The sequence below is a fragment of the Malaclemys terrapin genome, chromosome 9 (assembly GCF_027887155.1).
Source record: "Malaclemys terrapin pileata isolate rMalTer1 chromosome 9, rMalTer1.hap1, whole genome shotgun sequence".
Taxonomy (NCBI): Eukaryota; Metazoa; Chordata; order Testudines; family Emydidae; genus Malaclemys; species Malaclemys terrapin.
Genome location: NC_071513.1, coordinates 48669580 through 48687196, shown reverse-complemented (window position 1 = coordinate 48687196; position 17617 = coordinate 48669580). Strand labels below are relative to the sequence as shown.

Below are 17617 nucleotides of genomic sequence, written 5' to 3'. Positions count from 1 at the left end.
TCGTTTGAGGGTTTGTTTGATTTTTTTTATCGCCGTGAGAGCTCTCCCCCAGTGATAAAGCGTGACTACACTGCCCATGCAGCGCTGTGACATGGACAGCGTAGACATATCCTAAGTCGCTTGGGGGTGTGAAAAAATTCACACTCCCCTGAGCAGTCCAGTTAAACTAACTTAACTGCTGGTGTATACAGTGCTAGGTCAATGGGAGAATTCTCCTGTTGACATAGCTACTGCCTCGCGGAGAGGTGGAGTACCTGCACAGACAGGAGAAACCACTTTAAAAGTTCATTCAGATTAACCTTCCTAAGAGTCCCCATGTAGACAATCCCACAGGCGCCGCTATTAATTTGGCCCACAGAGCATGGTTGTGATTAGAGCTGGCTGAAATTGGCATTTCCATTCCACAGGCAATTCTGATTTTTAAAAAAAAAAAAAACATTCATTCTGAAATAGAACAAAACGCTAAAATTTCAAAATGTCCTGTGGAATGAAAATTTTAAAAAAAATTTCCATTCAAAATTATTAAAACATTTCATTTTGAGAATGTCAATTCACTTTGCTTTGATGTTTATATGATATTAAAATATTAAATATATGTAAATGAACATTTGATATACTATAAAAATCAAAACAAAATGAATCAAAGTCATAATGAACACCATTTTGACACTCTCCAAATGAAACGAGAAAATTGAAGTCATTTCAACTTTTTCGCTTCAAACATGTCATCGAAATTGACACATTCCAGTGAAACATTTGGATTTTGATGAAACTGCATTTTTTTGGTGGAAAACTGTTCCATGGACATTTTTTTGACAAGTGGTAGCTGTGATGATACTCCAGTTACAGGCACCAGTCCAGTGCAGTGTTCAATGCAGTTCAGGACTGGGGCACATAAAGGACATACAAAGTTGACATTATGTCACCTGATCTGGGAGCCAAGCCAGTTGCTAGTCTATGTTAGATCAGCCTTAAGGCTGCTCTAGTTTAAACCCAGCTATCAAAGGCCCCCAGAAGCTATTCAGGCAGCTAGGAATCACCAGGGTGCAGGGATACCCCCGACAGGATCTCTCTCTCCCAGCCAGATCCCCTACTCTGAGAGATGAGAAAGGGGATGGTGTGGAAGCAGCTACAGAGGTTCCAGGCCACCCTGGGATTTCCCCTACATAGGAAATCCTTCACCAGCTCCCAACAGCCATAGTGGTGCCATGATCTGTGTGCCCTATGGACTGTGGGCCCCTCTTTTTTGTGAACTCACCTTCTGGGCTAAGAGAGAGAAAAACAGTTTTTACATTTAAAAGAAGTCTGGCTGTGCTAGCAGGGAGGGCATGCCTCTACCAGGCACACTCACATGTTATGTTGACACAGAGACTGGACGCAGATCAGTACCCGCAGGCGATCTCTCGCACGCTGTTGCCCTTTCTTCTGTTGTTCTCCATGAACTATAAACACAGAACAGCTAATGAGACAGGGATGAGATGTTCTCCCCTTCTGAACAGAACCCCCTGTAAAGGCCTTAGGCCTCAGCCCCCCAGGGAAGCCAGACATGCCCACACAGCTGGCCAGCCTGAATGCTCTGATTGAATAGCTGGGTCTGGGCCTCAGCTGGTGTAAATTAGTGTAGCCAAATGATCGTCAGTGGAACTACATCAAGTCATACCCACAGTATGTTGACTCCAGTGGAACTATGCTGATTTACACCAGCAGAGGATCTGGCACAGTAACTTCAATGGAGGTACACTTATTTATGCCACTAAGGTTTCTGTCCCAAAGAGGCCTGGAGGATGACTATGGAGGAGTATAAAATATTGCTCGAGTATGCAGGGGTGTAATCAGGAAGGCCAAACCACGATTGGAGTTGCAACAAGGGATGTGAAGAATAACAAGAAGGGTTTCTATAGGTATGTTAGCAACAAGAAGAAGGTCAGAGAAAGTGTGGGACCCTTACTGAATGGGGGAGGCAACCTAGTGACAGATGATGTGGAAAAAGCTGAAGTACTCAATGCTTTTTTTGCCTCAGTCTTCATAGACAAGGTCAGCTCCCAGACTGCTGCACTGGGCAACACAGTATGGGGAGGAGGTGAGCAGACCTCAGTGGTGAAAGAACAGGTTAAGGACTATTTAGAAAAGCTGGACATACACTAGTCCATGGGGCTGGATGTACTGCATCCAAGGGTGCTGAGGGAGTTGGCTGATGTGATTGCAGAGCCATTAGCCATTATCTTTGAAAACTCGTGGCAATCAGGTGAGGTCCTGGACGATTGGAAAAAGGCAAATATAGTGCCTATCTCTAAAAAAGGGAAGAAGGAGAATCCGGGGAACTATAGACCAGTCAGGCTCACCTCAGTCCCTGGAAAAATCATGAAGCAGGTCCTCAAGAAAACCATTTTGAAGCACTTGGAGGAGAGGAAGGTGATCAGGAATAGTAAACATGGATTCACCAAGGGCAAGTCATGCCTGACCAATGCCTGATTGCCTTCTATGATGAGATAACTGACTCTGTGGGTATGGGGAAAGCAATAGATGTGATACACCTTGACTTTAGCAAAGCTTTTGATATGGTCTCCCACAGTATTCTTGCCAGCAAGTTAAAGAATTAAGGTGGATAGAAAGCTGGCTAGATCGTCGGGCTCAACGGGTAGTGATCAACGGCACGATGTCTAGCTGGCAGCCAGTACCAAGCGGAGTGCCCCAGGAGTCAGTCCTGGGACCAGTAGTGTTCAACATCTTCATTAATGATCTGGATGATGAGAAGGATTTGCACCCTCAGCAAGTTCACAGATGACACTAAGCTGGGGGAGAAGTAGATACACTGGAGGGTAGGGATAGGGTCCAGAGTGATCTAGACAAGTTGGAGGATTGGGCCAAAAGAAATCTGATGAGGTTCAGTAAGGACAAGTGCAGAGTCCTGCACTTAGGATGGAAGAATCCCATGCACTGCTACAGACTAGGGACCGGATGGCTAGGCAGCAGTTCTGCAGAAAAGGACCTGGGGATTACAGTGGACGAGAAGCTGGATATGAGTCAACAGTGTGCCCTTGTTGCCAAGAAGGCTAACGACATATTGGGCTGCATTAGTAGGAGAGCTGCCAGCAGATCGAGAGAAGTGATTATTCCCCTCTATTGGGCACTGGTGAGGCCACATCTGGAGTATTGTGTCCAGTTTTGGGCCGACCACTACAGAAAGGATGTGAACAAATTGGCGAGAGTCCAGCGGAGGGCAACAAAAATGATTAGGGGGCTGGGGCACATGACTTATGAGGACAGGCTGAGGGAACTGGGCTTATTTAGCCTTCAGAAGAGAAGAGTGAGGGGGGATTTGATAGCACTGAAGGAGGGTGGTGAAGCACTGGAATGGGTTATCTAGGGAAGTGGTGGAATCTCCATCCTTAGAGGTTTTTAATGCCCGGCTTGGCAAAACCCTGGTTGGGATGATTTAGTTGGGGTTGGTCCTGCTTTGAGCAGGGGGTTGGACTAGATGACCTCCTGAGGTCTCTTCCAACCCTAATCTTCTATGATTCTATGATTATCGCCATGCTGTGGAGGCAGGACCGGCTCTAGGCACCAGCAAAGCAAGCATGTGCTTGGGGCGGCAAATTTGCAGGGGCGCAAGAATCCAGCATGAGAGCTGAGAACCAACAGGGATCCCTGGGAGCTGTAGTTCCTTGGTTAGCTCCCTGCCTATAGAGCCAGCCCCGGAGCAGGGAAAGAACAACATTTCCCAGCATTCCCTCAGCCACAATTAACAGGAAAAGGAGGGGAAAGGAGTGTAGAACTAAAACCTCATGCTGCAGCTTGCTGTACGTGGTAGGGACAGAGGCAGCTCTAGGTTTTTTGCCGCCCCCCACCTCAGCCCTGGGCTCCCCCTGCACCACCGTGTTGCCCCAGCCCTGGACTCTCCCCCGCCCACACCCCCTGCTGCCCCAGCTCTGGCCCCCACCTGCACCTCCTGCCGCCCCAGCCCTGGGCTCTCCCCCAAAGAAAGAATTGGGTGGACTAAATGGACATTGCACCTCTCTGTCTGAAGCCTAGCAAGGCAGGTACGTGGTTCCCACTAGAACTTAAAATGAAAAGTAAGGGAGGGGAGGCTCTACTAGACTGGGCAATTTTAGATACAGTACCAGGCACATAGGAGGATTTACACTTCTGAGCCATGGAAGCAGAAATTGACTTTTCCAGATTTAGCTAATATTCAGAAAGGGAATCCAGCACCTGCCTTTCAGATTTGAACACCCTCAAAATTCAGGCGTTCTCAAGCTCAATTTGGGCAGCTGTTACTTCATTTCTCCCAAATCAAATATACTGATCCACTGTAATTTGCTGTAGGAAAAAGTAGAATAAATTGAGCAAGAAATGCTTCCCAGTGGTTATTAGGACTGGAATTGCTATTTTCAACGGCCATTGCTTTTATTATTATTATTATTATTATTTATTATTAAGTTTTAGTTTTATTTGTTTAAAAGGAAGACAGTGATATTGCATTGGCAAATTCCCCATAGAAACAAAGAATGGAACAAAAAAATAATAAAGGTACCTCAACTTTTCCTCATTTATGTAGGACAGTCTTATAATATGCATCCAGATAGCCTTCAATCACACAAGCTGAAAACTGTTCCACTTTACTGCAGTTCTGTAACCATATGGGAACCAATCCTGTCTGTGTTCTGTGCACATCCAACATTCCTGCGGAATGACCCGCCCTGGGAGCGAGTTACCAGTGACCCAGGGCTGGGGTGGCAGGAGGGTGTAGTGTGTGTGTGTTGAGGGGGCAGACAAAATTTTTTTTGCTTGGGGCAGCAAAAAATCTAGAGCCGGCCCTGTGTGGAGGCCAGCTCTGTGTGCCAGGCAGCAGGAAAGCTTACCGATGTGCAAGGTGGCGGTGAAGGTGTAATACCCTGCAACAGGTGCTGTGTATTGGCCGCTGGTCAGGTTCAGCCCCAGGCCTCGATGGAACACCCCCTCTTTCTGAGGCTAATAACAAAGAGAAAGGCAAGACTGCACACACTGCAAAACACCATCCCAACTCTACATATTGCATTAGGAGATGGGCGCTCAGTTAGCAGCATCCCCTTAGGAAACAGACATGCACTGTGTCTGCAGTGCAAGCAGAGGGTGATCGCAGCACGCAGAGTATAACTGTATCTACACTAGGCCTCTTACTGCCATAGTTATTAAGTACAGACTAGGCCTAACAACGTATATGAAAATTTGTCTTGTTCTCTAGTTGTTCACAGATTATCTGACGTCTGACCATGATTGTTTTCAAATGTGTTTGTTACTCAGAATTATTCATCAAATAATACCTGCAAGCAAATTTTGATCAGTAGATTAAAAAGGTAGGATGGCTGGTGAAGGACTTTGGAAAGCTCAGAGTTAGGGTTGCCTGGTGTCCAGTTTTTGACCAGAAAGTCTGGTTGAAAGGGGACCCGTACAGTGTCCAGTCACATGTACTGACGACACCAAAAGTCCAGTTACCACAGGTGGGGGGGCCAAGGGAGTAGGCACTGGGTCATCAACCCATGCCAGCCCCTGCTCAGCTGGGGCCATCTCCTACCTGCATCTCGTGGGCGGGCAGGCTCCCATCCTAGCCCCGGAGTAGAGAGCGCCCAGTTGTGTGGGGGGGAGGGAGGGCAGGGACGGGATCAAGGAAGGGGAAGGGAGAAGAGTTGCGAGTGATGGGGGTGGGGGCCTTGGGGAAGGGGCGGAGCAGGGGCGGGGCCTCAGGGGATGAGGTGGAGGGGGGAGATTCCGGCTTTACTTCTGTAGTGTCCGGTTTTCAGAAATTAGAAAATTGGCAACCCTACTCAGAGTACAATTCCTAGCTCTGCCACAGACTTCTTATGTGGCCATGGGCAAGCTGCATAATCTCTCTTTGTCTCTTTTCCTCATCTGGAAAATAGGGATAATAGTACTCCTTTAGTCTTGTCTGTATAGGTTGTAAATTCTTCAGGGCAGGGAATTCTGGGTTGTAGTGACACTATGAGGAGAAATCGTGGAAAAAAAACGCATGATTCTTAACTCTATGTGTAGTATATGGCATCATTATAGAGCAGAGTTTTTAAGGTTGTTCTGGGTGTCTTAACTGCATTTACGGGTCTTAATATACAGTAGAACATCAGAGTTATGAACATCAGAATTACAAATTGACCGGTCAACCACACAGCTCATTTGGAACCAAACGTACACAATCAGGCATCAGGAGAGACCAAAATAAAAGCAAATACAGTACAGGACTGTGTTAAATGTAAACTACTTAAAAAAAAGGGAAAGATCTAACAAGATTAAAAATATGATTTGACAAGGTAAGGAAACTGTTTCTGTGCTTGTTTCATTAAATTAAGATGGTTAAAAGCAGCATTTTTCTTCTGCATAGTAAAGTTTCAAAGCTGTATTAAGTCAATGTTCAGTTGTAAACTTTTGAAAGAACTGTAATGTTTTGTTCAGAGTTACGAACAACCTCCATTCCCGAGGTGTTCATAACTCTGAGGTTCTACTGTATCTAGATTTTATGTATGTTTAACCTTAACTCTGAATTTCCTGGTCTGTAATGCTTATTTTGGGTCTAAAAATAACATCCGTGTAATATTTTTGTATCCTAAGTTACTGATGTGTACTGAGCCTTATGTCTATTGGTACATAAAAGTTTGTCTAGGGATTTTAATTGGCCTGCAATTGGCTAGGAGGCTCAAAGGAAGTAACCCCCCCTATCCCCACCCCGGCACACACACCTATAATATGGCACAAATGGCAAGGTGCATTTGGGAGGTCAGGACCTGATCCAATGCTCATTGAAGTCAATGGGAATCTCCCCAGAGACTCCTGTGGGGGTTGGATTGAAGTTATATTCACCTTCCTCAGAGAGATCAGATGCTGGGAATATAATTGTGAGAATAATGGATTTTTTTTTTAATTCACTGGCAATTCTGAAAAATTGGGGGGAAAAAGATGCAATTTCAGGCTGAACCAAAAATGAAATGTTTCAGCAAATCAAAAAGTAGAAAAAAAATTGTTTCAGGTCAAACAAAATATTTCATTTAGGCAAAATTGAAATGTTTCATTTTGATTCCAGCCATTTAAAAACATTTTTTGTTGGGTTTTTAAAATAAAATTAAAGAAAATTTTGAAACAAAAAGGTGTTTTGAGCCAACAATTTGAAACGTTTCATTTAGAAAAATGACAATTTTTGGACTGTTTGTTTTTTGACCAAAACAATTTGGCAAAACCAACACAAATTCGGGAAACGTGTCAGTGTTGCTGAATCTGCATTTTTGCCAGTCCAGCATGGCAAACTCCCTCCCCCACTCACTATGTAATAGATCCGAAGTTCTTGCAGGGATCTCCGTTCAATGGAAATGTTTCTCCGTATTCGGCAGTGGAAGGCTGCCTCCACTCGATGCTGTGGCTTACTCTTTGCCAACGGACCAGCAACAAGTGCCAAGATGTCATCTTCTCCTCTCTCCTCCTCTTCCTCACCTTCCTGGCAACCTTCACAGGCCTTCAGGCTTATCCTCTCCCGCTCTTTTACCACCTCTGAGAGAACGCCCCCCCAGAGAACCAGTTTTAAGAGTCACCGATGTACAAAGGGTTTTCACAAATGACTGCTCCCATTGGAGCCAATGGTAAAATGCCCCTTGATGTCAATGGAAGCAGGATGGACACTGGTGTGAATTCTAGTCAAAGCCCAGCAAGCTGGCACCATCATGATAGACTGAATCCCAGTCATCCCTGCTTCATGTGCTTGATCCAGGCAAATGTTTCGTCCTGGTCATTTTAGGCAGCAGTGAGGTTTGTTGGAGAATGCTCCCATTGGTTTTCATTGCAGTCATGAAGCCAGGAAAGGGCTATTAGTTCTCTGGGGTTCCCAATTATTGTTGCTGAGTTTGATTCTTAAGTATTGAGCCAAAGAGCTAATGGGAAGTCCTCTGAGGTGTTGGAGATAAACAGGGAATGAGATTGTGACACACACAAGTCTCACCATACAAGTACACACCTACCACTGCAGTTAGAAGTAGGCTGTAGCCCACGAAAGCTTACGCTCAAATAAATTCATTAGTTTCTAAGGTGCCACAAGTACTCCTGTTCTTTTTGCAGATACAGACTAACACGGCTGCTACTCTGAAACATCTCCAAAGACTGCAACGGAGGTTGGATTGGGGCTAAAGTCACTTCCCTAACACCCCGCCCACACAAACACAGACAAATAAGTACCTCATCACCAAGATGTGTGTTAGCAATTATTATTTGTGATATTAGACAAAGTGCACATTTGAGGTTGTAGTTAGTCATGTCCTGATGTGTGAGTGTAAAACTCTGTTCTGGAAAATTATGTCGAAATAACTGATACACTGAAAGTGTAAAGCTGCTCCTGGGGCTGGAGTTTGTCTGGCTGAGCACCCATGTAAGAGGGAATAAGATACCACCCCAGACATACACCCCGTTCTGCCCTGCTCCAGTTACCTGGCTCTTGTGTCTGGGCAGGCAGGCTAAGCAGCACTGCATGCCAACTTACTGCCCCTGCACCCACCAAGGGGTCGACTCCCCATATGCACTAGACAGCAACCACTAAGGGCTTGTCTACACTGGCACTTTGCAGTGCTGCAACTTTCTCGCTCAGGGGTGTGAAAAGCCAGGCTGCCAGTGTAGATAGTGCACCAGTGTCGGGAGTTGCACTCCCAGCTCTGGTAGCTACGCCACTCGTGGAGGTGAGGATTTTTAGAGCGCTGGAAGAGCTCTCTCCCAGCACTCTGCCGTGACTACACAAGCCATATTAAAGCGCTGCCACAGCAGCGCTTTAGCATTGCAGTGTAGACTAGCCCTTACTCTCCTTAACCTCAGCCCTGAGAGAGGGAGATCAGCTTCACAAGGTGACCTTGCCCCCCCAGTAGGACATGAGCTCTTGTCTCTTCAGTGTCACACTCCCTGCAGCATGGGGCATCCACCTTCCCAGCCCAGCTGAAGCGCCTGTGGAGACGCACTCAGCCCACTCCATGCACTGGCTTTCATACTGTACCTTTCAGCAGCAGCCGGAAGTCTTTCAGCAATTCTTCTGGTGTCACCAGGGCTCCTTGAGGGCCGGGGGGACCTGGTGGGCCTGGCAGGCCAAACTGGAACCCCAGACAGAGCACAGAGCTACTCAGTTCAAATTAGGGCACAGCCAGCCAGTGTAGATCCAATAAGAATGGCTCCATCCTGCAGTGCCAGCCTCTAGTCACCCACATCCTGGCACCCTTCCCCTTCCCATTGCCTGAAAGGGCACCTGCCTGTTCTGAACTCTGTGCTGGAATCTAAGCAGGATTGGCCATCTCTGCTGGATTGGTCACTGTTTTCAGCCCCACTCCCTCAGTCTGTTCTGGGCTCAGAAGGAGCAGGGCTGTTACACTAGGGATGCTGTGGGCCCTCTGGGTTGGGGGCACAGTAGGCTTGGGCCAGGACTCTCCATGTGGGGTGGGGTGCAATGCGCCCAAGCTGAGCATCTCTGTGAGGGGAGGGGTGCAGTGGGCCCAGACTGAGAAGCTCTGGAAGGCTTCTAGGGTTACCATACGTCCGGATTTTCCCGGACATGTCCGGCTTTTGGGGGCTCAAATCCCCGTCCGGGGGGAAATCCCCAAAAGCCGGGCATGTCCGGGAAAATCAGGAGGGCTCCGGTGGTGCTCGGCCGGTGCCGGCGCCGGTGCGGGGCCGGGGGCATGGTGCCGGGCCGGGAACCAGTGGGGCAGTGCCGGGCCAGGGTCACAGTGCCCGGCCGGGCGCGGGGCCGGGGTCCGGGGAGCCGGTCAGCCGGGGAGCCGAGCCCGCCGGGCGGGGAGCCGGGGAGCCGAGCCCGCGGGGCGGGGAGCCGGGGAGCCGGGCGGGGAGCCGGGGAGCCGAGCCCGCGGGGCGGTGAGCCGGGGAGCCGGGCGGGGAGCTGGGGAGCCGAGCCCGCGGGGCGGTGAGCCGGGCGGGGAGCCGGGGAGCCGAGCCCGCGGGGCGGTGAGCCGGGCGGGGAGCCGGGGAGCCGAGCCCGCGGGGCGGTGAGCCGGGGAGCCGGGCGGGGAGCCGGGGAGCCGAGCCCGCGGGGCGGGGAGCCGGGGAACCGGGCGGGGAGCCGAGCCCGCGGGGTGGGGAGCCGGGAGCCGGGGAGCCGAGCCCGCGGGGCGGGGAGCCGGGAGCCGGGGAGCCGAGCCCGCGGGGCGGGGAGCCGGGGAACCGGGCGGGGAGCCGGGGAGCCGAGCCCGCGGGGCGGGGAGCCGGGAGCCGGGCGGGGAGCCGGGGAGCCGAGCCCGCGGGGCGGGGAGCCGGGAGCCGGGGGGGTGCGCCGGGCCGCCGGGGGCCGGCAGTGCTGGGCGGGCCGGGGGTGGTCGGCCGGGGCCGGCACCCCAGGGCCCGAGCCGACCCAGGCTGGAAACGCCGGGGGGCCAGCCTGGGCCGCGCCTCCTCCCCCCACACCGCCCCTTACCTGCTACAGGCTTCCCGCGAATCAAATATTCGCGGGAAGCAGGGGAGGGGGCGGAGACTTTGGGGAGGGGCCGGGGTTGGGGCGGGGGTGTGGGCGGGGCTGGGGGCGGGGCCGGGGGCTGTGGAGTGTCCTCCATTTGGAGGCACAAAATATGGTAACCCTATGGAAGGGGAGGGGCGCAGTGGGCCCAGGCTCAGGAGCTCTGTGAGGGGAGGGGCGCAGTGGGCCCAGGCTGAGGAGCTCTGTGAGGGGAGGGGCGCAGTGGGCCCAGGGTCAGGACCTCTGTGAGGGGAGGGGCGCAGTGGGCCCAGGGTCAGGACCTCTGTGAGGGGAGGGGCGCAGTGGGCCCAGGGTCAGGAGCTCTGTGACGGGAGGGGCGCAGTGGGCCCAGGCTCAGGAGCTCTGTGACGGGAGGGGCGCAGTGGGCCCAGGCTCAGGAGCTCTATGAGGGGAGGGGCGCAGTGGGCCCAGGCTGAGGAGCTCTGTGAGGGGAGGGGCGCAGTGGGCCCAGGCTCAGGAGCTCTGTGACGGGAGGGGCGCAGTGGGCCCAGGCTCAGGAGCTCTGTGACGGGAGGGGCGCAGTGGGCCAGTGCCAGGGATGTCTGTGTAGGGTGGGCGCAGCAGGCACAGTTCGGATCTCTGCATGGGGTGGCGGTGCAGCAGGCCTGGGATCGCTATGTGGGATGGGGTGCAACGAGTCTGAGCTGGGGCTCCCTGGAGTGGGTTGTGCAGACACACCAGGGATGTGAATACATACCTTGAATTTTTTTGATTTGCCTTTGTCCCGTTTCTTGCTATTCACCCCTTTGTTTGATTGTTTCATAAAGAGCATCCAGGCGTCCCTGGGGTCGATGCTGCGAGACTGCTCAGGAAGGGGTTCCTGTAGGACGATCAAAGAATAAGAACACAGAAAGTGACAGTAACCAGCTCTGCGGGCTGCTGGGTGGTTCAGACACAGGTGGGTGCCGTTCTTCATCGCTAGTTCCATTACATAGCAGGGGCAGGAACTCAGCAGCCAGAAACCAGCCTGTGCTTTGCCGGAGTGTTAATGAGTTCCTTATCGCTGTGACTGCCTTAGCTGTTGGCCAAGGAGCTGTGCCCGTCTCACAGCATGCAGGACATGGGGAACCTGGCTACCTGGGGGACCTCTGAAAAACTCTGGACTCAAAGAAACTCTGTAGAGGGCATGCTTCTCTCTGGGTGGGCGCTAACCCAGTGCCAGCAGCAGCAGTGTTTCTGGGGCGCATATTTTGGAGAGGATGTAAACGGAGGTCATTAAACAGCCCACAGCGCTTTTTGCAACCATGAATGTTAGCCCAGCGTGGGGGTGGGTTGTAGGCATATGGGCCGGTGGTGCTGGTGCATTGCACGGGGCGGGGTGGGGGGAGGTATGGTGCATTAGTGGAGAGGTATGGTGAGTTACAGCTAACACAGGTCCACTTAAAACTTCACAAGAGCACAAATCAGCATCTTGGTGAAGTGCTAAGTCTTTACCACAATTTCAGTTTGTCAGCTACTGCCCTAGACTGTTCCTGTATCTGTGACACAACTCCTGTTTCACCTAGCAAGTGTCATCACACCGAACTCATTGATACCATGCGCTGGCTTCCCTGTTGGATCATCTGGCATTGACAGTCCGTGATGTAACCACATATGTTCATTGGCTGATGCTGAAATCAATATCAAAATATTGATCCAAGAAGTAAATACTAATCAAGGTGTAGTTGATGCTAAAGCTGGACGAGCCCAAGTCCATGGGGCCGGATGCGCTGCATCCGAAGGTGCTAAAGGAGTTGGTGGATGTGATTGCAGAGCCATTGGTCGTTATCTTTGAAAACTCATAGCCATCGGGTGAGGTCCCGGATGACTGGAAAAAGGCTAATGTAGTGCCCATCTTTAAAAAAACGAAGAAGGAGGATCCGGGGAACTACAGGCCAGTCAGCCTCACCTCAGTCCCCAGAAAAATCATGAAGCAGGTCCTCAAGGAATCAATTCTGAAGCACTTAGAGGAGAGGAAAGTGATCAGGAACAGTCAGCATGGATTCACCAAGGGCAAGTCATGCCTGACTAAACTAATTGCCTTTTATGATGAAATAACTGGCTCTGTGGATGAGGGGAAAGCGGTAGATGTGTTATTCCTTGACTTTAGCAAAGCTTTTGATTCGGTCTCCCACAGTATTCTTGCCAGCAAGTTAAAGAAGTATGGGCTGGATGAATGGACTATAAGGTGGATAGAAAGCTGGCTAGATCATCGGGCTCAACAGGCACTGATCAATGGCTCCATGTCTAGTTGGCAGCCGATATCAAGCGGAGTGCCCAAAGGGTTGGTCCTGGGGCTGGTTTTGTTCAATATCTTCATTAATGATCTGGAGGATGGCGTGGATTGCACCCTCAGCAAGTTTGCAGATGACACTAAACTGGGAGGAGTGGTAGATATGCTGGAGGGTAGGGATAGGATACAGAGGGACCTAGACAAATTTGAGGATTGGCCCAAAAGAAATCTGATGAGGTTCAACAAGGACAAATGCAGAGTCCTGCACTTAGGATGGAAGAATCCCATGCACTGCTACAGACTAGGGACCGAATGGCTAGGCAGCAGTTCTGCAGAAAAGGACCTAGGGGTTACAGTGGATGAGAAGCTGGATATGAGTCAACAGTGTGCCCTTGTTGCCAAGAAGGCTAACGGCATTTTGGGCTGTATAAGTAGGGGCATTGCCAGCAGATTGAGGGACATGATCATTCCCCTCTATTCTGCATTGGTGAGGCCTCATCTGGAGTACTGTGTCCAGTTTTGGGCCCCACATTACAAGAAGGATGTGGAAAAATTGGAAAGAGTCCAGCGAAGGGCAACAAAAATTATTAGGGGGCTGGAGCACATGATTTACGAGGAGAGGCTGAGGGAACTGGGTTTGTTTAGTCTGCAGAAGAGAAGAATGAGAGGAGATTTGATAGCTGCTTTCAACTACACCGCTACCTCGATATAATGCGACCCGATATAACACGAATTTGGATATAACACGGTAAAGCAGTGCTCCGGTGGATTAAAGCAAGTTCAGTATAACGCGGTTTCACCTATAACACGGTAAGATTTTTTGGCTCCCGAGGACAGCGTTATATCGAGGTAGAGGTGTACCTGAAAGGGGGTTCCAAACAGGATAGAGCTAGGCAGTTCTCAGTGGTGGCAGATGACAGAACAAGGGGTAATGATCTCAAGTTGCAGTGGGGGAGGTTTAGGTTGGATATTAGGAAAAACTTTTTCACTAGGAGGGTGGTGAAGCACTGGAATGGGTTACCTAGGGAGGTGGTGGAATCTCCTTCCTTGGAGGCTTTTAAGGTCAGGCTTGACAAAGCCCTGGCTGGGATGATTTAGTTGGGATTGGTCCTGCTTTGAGCAGGGGGCTGGACTAGATGACCTCCTGAGGTACCTTCCAACCCCGATATTCTATGATTCTAATTCTTGTCTGGGTCTATCTGCGCTGCAGTCAGAGGTGTGACTGCAGCCCGTGTAGCCATACCCTAGCCAGTGTGAATAACAATAGCAGTGACGTTGTCTCAGCACGGGACTCTGGGTATGTCCTTACATGCTGCTGTCTGTGCTACTGCAACTTCTATGTTACTCACACTAGCTAGATCTGAGATAGCTCAGGTATGTCTGCACATGCTACAGTCAAGCCTCTGACTGCATTGTAGCCATAACTAGAGTGACCAGATGTTCCGATATTTGGAGCTTTGTCTGATATAGGCTCCTATTACCCCCTCTCCCCCCCTCCGTCCCAATTTTTCACACTTACTATCTGGTCACCCTATCCATAACCCACGTGGCAAATAAGGCCAGAGCTCCCCTAGTGTAAAGTGGCACCACTCCACTGAATAGGGTTACCATACGTCCGGATTTTCCCGGACATGTCCGGCTTTTGGGGGCTCAAATCCCCGTCCGGGGGGAAATCCCCCAAAGCCGGGCATGTCCGGGAAAATCCGGAGGCTCGGCCGGGCCTCTTTGTCTGGGGCCGGGGCCGGTCCGGGGCCGGTCCGGGGCCGGGGGCATGGTGCCGGGCCGGGCGCGCGGTGCCGGGCCGGGGGCCAGGGTCGCAGTGCCGGGCCAGGCCGGGCGCGGGGCCGGGGTCCGGACCGGGAGCGTGGTGCCGGTCCGGGGAGCTGGTCTGGGGGGCCGGGCCCGCGGGGCTGGGAGCCGAGCCCGCCCACTTCCCGGTTCGCCAATACGGCCGGGGGTGGTCGGCCGGGGCCGGCACCCCAGGGCCCGAGCCGACCCAGGCTGGAGCCGCCGGGGGCCAGCCTGGGCCGCGCCTCCTCCCCCCCACACCGCCCCTTACCTGCTACAGGCTTCCCGCGAATTAAATGTTCGCGGGAAGCAGGGGAGGAGGCGGAGACTTTGGGAGGGGGCGGAGTTGGGGCGGGGGACGGGGCCCCGGGGAGTGTCCTCCATTTGGAGGCACAAAATATGGTAACCCTACCACTGAAGTCAGTGTCAACTTACACTAGCTCAGGGTCTGGCCCATGAAGCTTATAAAGCCCCTAGTATAACACTGGCACGTTGTTCATTGTAGCAAAGATCAGCCAGGCAAGATGTCTAGGTCTGAGTTCTGGCCCTAGTCTCTCCCTGGCTGTTGCAACAGCAGATGTGATTGTGGCAGAGGCAGTGGGCTAAGGCCTGCTCTTCCAAGATATTTTGCCTAGCTGCCTACCTCTCATTGAAATCAATGAGTTCTGGGGGAAGGGAGAGAGGACATCAGGCCCTCAGCAGCAGCCCCTCTGGAAGATTTCCGAGCAGTGTTGGCAGGTGCCAGAGGACCAGGCTCCAGCAGACCAGCTACTGTGGTCCACCTCCTGCCAGGTGTGATGGGTATCATGGAGAAGCCTCGGCTCCACCAATGACACAGCGTACTTACTGTGGCTAGGAGGGATTCCTATCCCCTAGGAGGGATTCCCTCTAGTAAGCTAGGGGCATGGTTGGATGAGTGACTCACACTTGGTCCATAGAGTCTGGAGGGCTGTATGGCTGAAAGGAAGAGAACATGCCTGAGGTTTCATTTCTATTAGATGGGAATACTGAGGCACAGAGAAGCTGTGTGACTTGTCCAGGATCACACAGTGAGCCACCAGCATTGTGTGGATTAGATCCAAGATCTCCTGAGTCCCAGTGCTGTGCTCTGGTCACCCAGCCTGCTGCTGGCCTTCACAGTCCTGGACAGCAAGAGCATGAGTCTCCAGGCAGTATTAGTTCAGTTTACACCAGCTGAGGAGCTAGACCAGAGACATCTCCATACACCATTGTACAATACAACTGCATGGGCTACATTGGTGCCATCTAACTTGCTGCCCATTGTCACTTCCAAGTCCCTTCTCATGTTGCATGTGTGTTATTTCCCCGGGCGTGGGGGAGTTTACAGTTTATTAGGCTTCAATCAGAGTACAAAAATCCACAGCATAAGCATCTGAAGAATTAGGTACCATCTCAGCACTGCCAGGCACTTCTTGTGTGCCCTTGGGCCAGTCAGTGAACTTTTCTGTTGCCCCATCTCCCCCATCTCTACCACACAAGGGTGTTGTGGGAAGGTGCCAGGGCAGTGCAGGAGCAGCTAGAGATCTTCCATTTGCTGTACTTGCCATGTCTCTCCACCTGCTCATTAGCAAGGGAACTGTACACCAGTGGGAGATGCAGGCAGGACTTCCAGATAGCCACTAGTCACACTAGTTCTGCTAGTAGTGCAGAATCCCTCCATCCACCCAAAGGAGGGGACTGACAGAAGCCCAAGTGGAGAAGGCACTGTTAGCCGCTGGCCAGTGTCAAGGGTCTTAGAGGGAAGGTTGCTCCCTAAAGGGGTTGACAACACTGCATGGCTAGAGAACTGCCAGTCACTTAATGACATGTCCAGTCACTTAAAAGGCACATCTCACCTAATCAATTCCCTGCAACTGTGAGGGCCTACAGCACTGGTGGCAGCTGGGGCTCACCTGTTCTTTGCCTGTGGCACACAGCAGGTTAGTCTCCTGAGGACTGAACCATTTTAGTCTAACTAAAGTCATTGGGCTCAATACAGGGGTGTCTAGGGGAGGTTTAATGGCCCGAGATATACAGGAGATCAGAATAAATGAGTCCCTTTGGGCTTTGAAATTTATGAAATAACTGCCTAAAAACTCCCATCCTCATGGGAAAATCATGGGCCGGACAAATAAGTTTTGTGTAGTTTTATGTAATGCACTTGGCAATCAATTCAACCAGAGCCTAATGTACTTTCCATTGGTGGCAGAGGCACCTATAGCCTAGCTGAGGTGCTTTTTAATATGTATTGTAAATAATAGTGGTCTACCATCTATTCCAAGCGAACAAAAGTCATCTTCAAAATATCACCAGCTACAGATCAACATAATCATACAAATGTCGGGCAGGAAGGGACATCAAGAGGTCATCAAGTCCAGCCCCCACCGCTGTGGCAGGACCACATATACCTAGACCATCCTGACATTGTTTGTCCAACCTGTTCTTAAAAATCTGCAACAATGGGGATTTCACACCCTCCCTTAGAAGCCTGTTCCAGAGCTTAACTACCCATACAGTTGGAAAGCTTTTCCTAATACCTAACCTAAATCCCCCTTGCTGCAAATTAAGTCCATTACTACTTGTCCATTACTACTTCAGTGGAGATGGAGAACAACTGATCCCTGACCTCTTTATAACAGCCCTTAATGTATTTGAAAACTGTTATCAAGTCTGTCTCAGTCTTCTTTTCTCATGACTAAACATGCCTAGTTTTTTAAAGCTTTTCCTCATAGGTCAGGTTAGTCTAAATTTGTCCAGTTTGTCCTAATTTTTCCTAAAGTGTAGTGCCCAGAACTGGACTCTCTACTCCATCTGAGGTCTCACCAGTGCCATGTAGAATGGGACAGTTACGTCCAATGTCTTACATGACACTCATGCTTATATAATCTCAGACTGATATTAGCATTTTTCCCAACTGGTCAACTCATATTCAATTTGTGATCCAGTATAACCCTTTTTGCAGTACTACCACCTAGCCAGTTATTACCCATTTTGTAGTTGTGCATTTGATTTTTTTTTCTTCCTAAGTGTGGTACTGTGCACTTGTCATTAATGAATTTCATCTTGTTGATTTCAGACCAATTCTCCAATTTGTCAAGGTCATGTTCAATTCTAATCCTGTC

The 17617-nt window shown here is 50.7% G+C and overlaps 1 protein-coding gene across 2 annotated transcripts in view; it reads right to left on the bottom strand.

The window, feature by feature from the left end:
• The window catches only part of ERFE (erythroferrone), a 34783-nt gene that overhangs the window by 13386 nt on the left and 3780 nt on the right, over positions 1-17617 (bottom strand). For both annotated transcript variants that reach the window (XM_054039450.1, XM_054039448.1), the window contains exons 2-6: positions 11193-11315; positions 9011-9104; positions 7307-7530; positions 4863-4971; positions 1352-1442 (exon numbers count right to left, since the gene is read on the bottom strand). In XM_054039450.1, the coding sequence (XP_053895425.1) occupies positions 1352-1442; positions 4863-4971; positions 7307-7530; positions 9011-9104; positions 11193-11315 (641 nt within the window). The remainder of the gene's footprint in view (positions 1-1351; positions 1443-4862; positions 4972-7306; positions 7531-9010; positions 9105-11192; positions 11316-17617) is intronic.